At 35.4% G+C, this 3253-nt stretch overlaps 1 protein-coding gene across 1 annotated transcript in view; it reads right to left on the reverse strand.

The window, feature by feature from the left end:
- Nucleotides 1-1685, reverse strand: part of LOC107717941 (ras-related protein Rab-6B) — a 33623-nt gene extending 31938 nt beyond the window's left edge. Inside the window, exons 1-2 of the mRNA XM_016524845.1 lie at nt 1617-1685; nt 1137-1242 (exon numbers count right to left, since the gene is read on the reverse strand). Of these exons, the coding sequence (XP_016380331.1) occupies nt 1137-1242; nt 1617-1637 (127 nt within the window). The 5' untranslated portion in view covers nt 1638-1685. The remainder of the gene's footprint in view (nt 1-1136; nt 1243-1616) is intronic.
- Nucleotides 1686-3253: the final 1568 nt, after the last annotated feature.

Here is a 3253-nt window from a genome sequence, read left to right on the forward strand (position 1 = left end):
CGATTATGGTAAGGGGCGTTACATTTCCGACGAGTGCTTGCTGTGTTCGGCCAATCACAATGCACTGGTTCAGCTGGCCAATCAGAGCAGACTGTGCTTGTCAGAAGGAGGGGCTTTGTAGAAAACGACGCATTTGAGAGAGGCAAAATAATGTGTTTTTTGAACATTAAAGCATGTCAACATATTCTGTTACACCAAATACACCAAATAATGATCTTTAAAATAGCATCATATGACCCCTTTAAAATATTAAGTACCGGTATTTAAAATACTATCTTTGTGTTGTTTCCACATTAATCTGGACATTATACATGAAAATATTTATATTTCAACAAATTTGAATGTTAAGTGCAGTTAATTAGAGAAACCTGTGCAATTAATCAGGTATTTATTTATTTAACTAGTCAACAGCCTAACAGATTTATAATTTGTGTTGATAATATCATCACTATTTCCATTAATACCTTGGTTGGAGGGTATGTTTAATTATTTAAAAACAATTTTAAATGTTTAATTATTAAAAAAAAAAATTTAATTAGGAAGTTTGAATTAGTTTTTTATGAGATTTTTTTTATTATTATTAAATGTATATGGTAGTTGAGCTTATATGATTTCTTACCTTTACAAAATGCAGTGAATATATTGCAGCTATGGTGCTCCACTGTGTGCTATTGTCATGTTATTGAAATATTAAATAAGGTTTTATTATGGCATTTATACCTGTTCATGTGCAGCCTGACATCAGTGAACCTGCTTCTGCTTCAAGGTGAAACTGACTTTGGCTGCTTTACCTATAAAATCAAGCTTTGTGTTTTCTGTTCATACCAACAAAGTTTTGTGCACCGCTAACTCTGTCTCTAAAAGTCACAGTGGGGGTTACGGACAATAAAACTGTCATCTTTTTATTGTGAAAAATAATAAACCTATAGCTGCTTCTTACATCTTTGGGGTTGAATCTATCTGGTTATAGTGTTAAACAAGGCTAGACCTGTAACACACTTTACTGACAGAAAATAATCACTGATCACATCTCAAATTGACAAATCGGGCAGCTGTAATCATGTTAACTGCTTTGATTTTTTGGCTCTTGGTAATGTATTTCAGAGCTAAAGGAGGTTTGTGTGTGTTATGCTCACTTGTGATGTCATACACCACCACAGCTACTGTGGAGTCTCTTATATAGCTCGGAATGAGGCTCCTGAAACGTTCCTGGCCTGCCGTGTCCCACAACTGCAACCGAACCTGCAAGTCAGAGACCCCCAACTGAACAGTCAAATTATTCAGCCTCTCAAACACATATAGACACAATTACATAAACACATGCAGAGCCGAGCTAGGAGCTGGATCAATATGACCTTATAAAACCACAGCAAACTGCTCCGCTGAAGGTCATGGAATCATTTCTGAGTTATAAACCCCAGACATCTCTACAATCTATTTTCTTGATACATGAGCTTCCAGCCATATACTAAAACTGTTAGAAATCCAGCTGGCATAATAAAAAAGCTTTGGAGATTCAATATGGTTTCATTAAAACTCTTCTCTTTTGACATGGAATAGAAAACAGAGGAGTGCATTTGATTTACTGCTGTATTAGAACATGCTAGACTGCTTACCGTTCTGTCCTCCAAATACATGGTTTTTGACAGGAAGTCGATTCCAATTGTCGCCTGTTATGACAGAAGGAAAACATTATGTAAGAACAAAATGAAATCAGATGCTGAAACTGAGTGGAAATATGGCTGTTTTCGTGCATGGCAAATCTAAAGGCGTTCTAGATTTCGTCCCGAGAATCAAAAGATGTTGTCTAGATTAAAACAGACAGCCGTTACGTTCTGCCTGTCAGTTTGATGACGGTAATAACTGCTATACATGATCACTCTGTTCTGGGACCTGCCTCTCTTTATGATATATTATATACACATACTACAGAGTGTGGCTCCCGACTATAAATTCAGAAAACAATGCATATATTAAAAAAGAAAAATTAAAACATTTTCAAAACAAATTCTCTGACAATGAATTTTAGTGAATAACGAGTTAAATTTATGTCTGTTCACTGTACCATATTGGTTATCTGCCAATAAAAGTATTTCACTGGTGGTCTATATTACACATAATTGGCCAATATTGTATATTAACAGCAATTCTTCCCTTATATTTACATTTATTTATACTTTTGCCAAAAACACTAACAACTTAATGACACTTTAATGATAATGAAATCTTAATATATTTTTTCATACTTTAAACCAGCAGATTGTAATTTTTGTTGCCTAAATCTCTTGTAGCATGCAAAATGACTGATTTAACATTTTAGTGTCTCATTTTCTCAATTAATTGAATTTATCATATACCGGTATATGTATGTATGTATGTATGTGTGTGTGTGTGTGTGTTTGTGTGTGTGTGCACGCACAAGCCATATGGACAAATTATAAGGTATAAAAAAAATCAAGTATTTTGTTATTCTTGGTACTCAACACTCTGCTAATAACTTAATTTTGTAGGAATAAAAATCCTACATGAAAAACATAATAGTCAGCAAATAATTCTGAATAAATCAAACCCTCTGATTTCCTGAATGCTGTTACTAGAATATTTGTGTGTTACTTGATATTCTCAACCAATCACCACATGGAATTTAAATGTAGAGATGGGTTGCCAACATTATTGTAAGATAAAATGATGCATTGGCTCAGGCCACCTCACATCTGCATTGCTGAGATTACTTGAACACTGACAGAATGAAAGTGCCTTCTGTCGTTGAAAGCCAATTCATTCTCCACTGATGCTTTTATTGCAATAAGAGTGCAGTCGATTGTGTCGATTACATTTGTAAAACCAGCGATTGCTGAAAATTGCCTTTTGAGTGTGTCTGTTGAATTCAACATGCAGCACGTTTTTAAAATCCTCTGTTCAATTTCCGGCAGTTGCAAAAAAAAATAAACCAAGTTTGTTGTTTATTAATCCAGATGCATTTTACGGAGGCGTTTTGTGTGTGCTTTTATCTGGATGGCCCCTGGTCTCCTCGGCTGTTGCTCCCTGTGGGCAGCTGCCGGATCGATAGGGGTCCACAGATCAGTGGAATCTGAGGAAAACATCATGGATGTCTGCAGTACAGAGGAGTGGACTTTCTGTGTGATTCAGTTTGATTGTGATAAGTGTAACATTTTTATGGCACAAAAGAGCAGATAAGGACACCTAGCCACCACTGAAGAGCCGAGCCTCTAGAATGAAGATATTATTTATT

Source organism: Sinocyclocheilus rhinocerous, unplaced genomic scaffold (genome assembly GCF_001515625.1).
Source record: "Sinocyclocheilus rhinocerous isolate Xijiao unplaced genomic scaffold, SAMN03320098_v1.1 scaffold2558, whole genome shotgun sequence".
NCBI classification, from domain to species: domain Eukaryota; kingdom Metazoa; phylum Chordata; class Actinopteri; order Cypriniformes; family Cyprinidae; genus Sinocyclocheilus; species Sinocyclocheilus rhinocerous.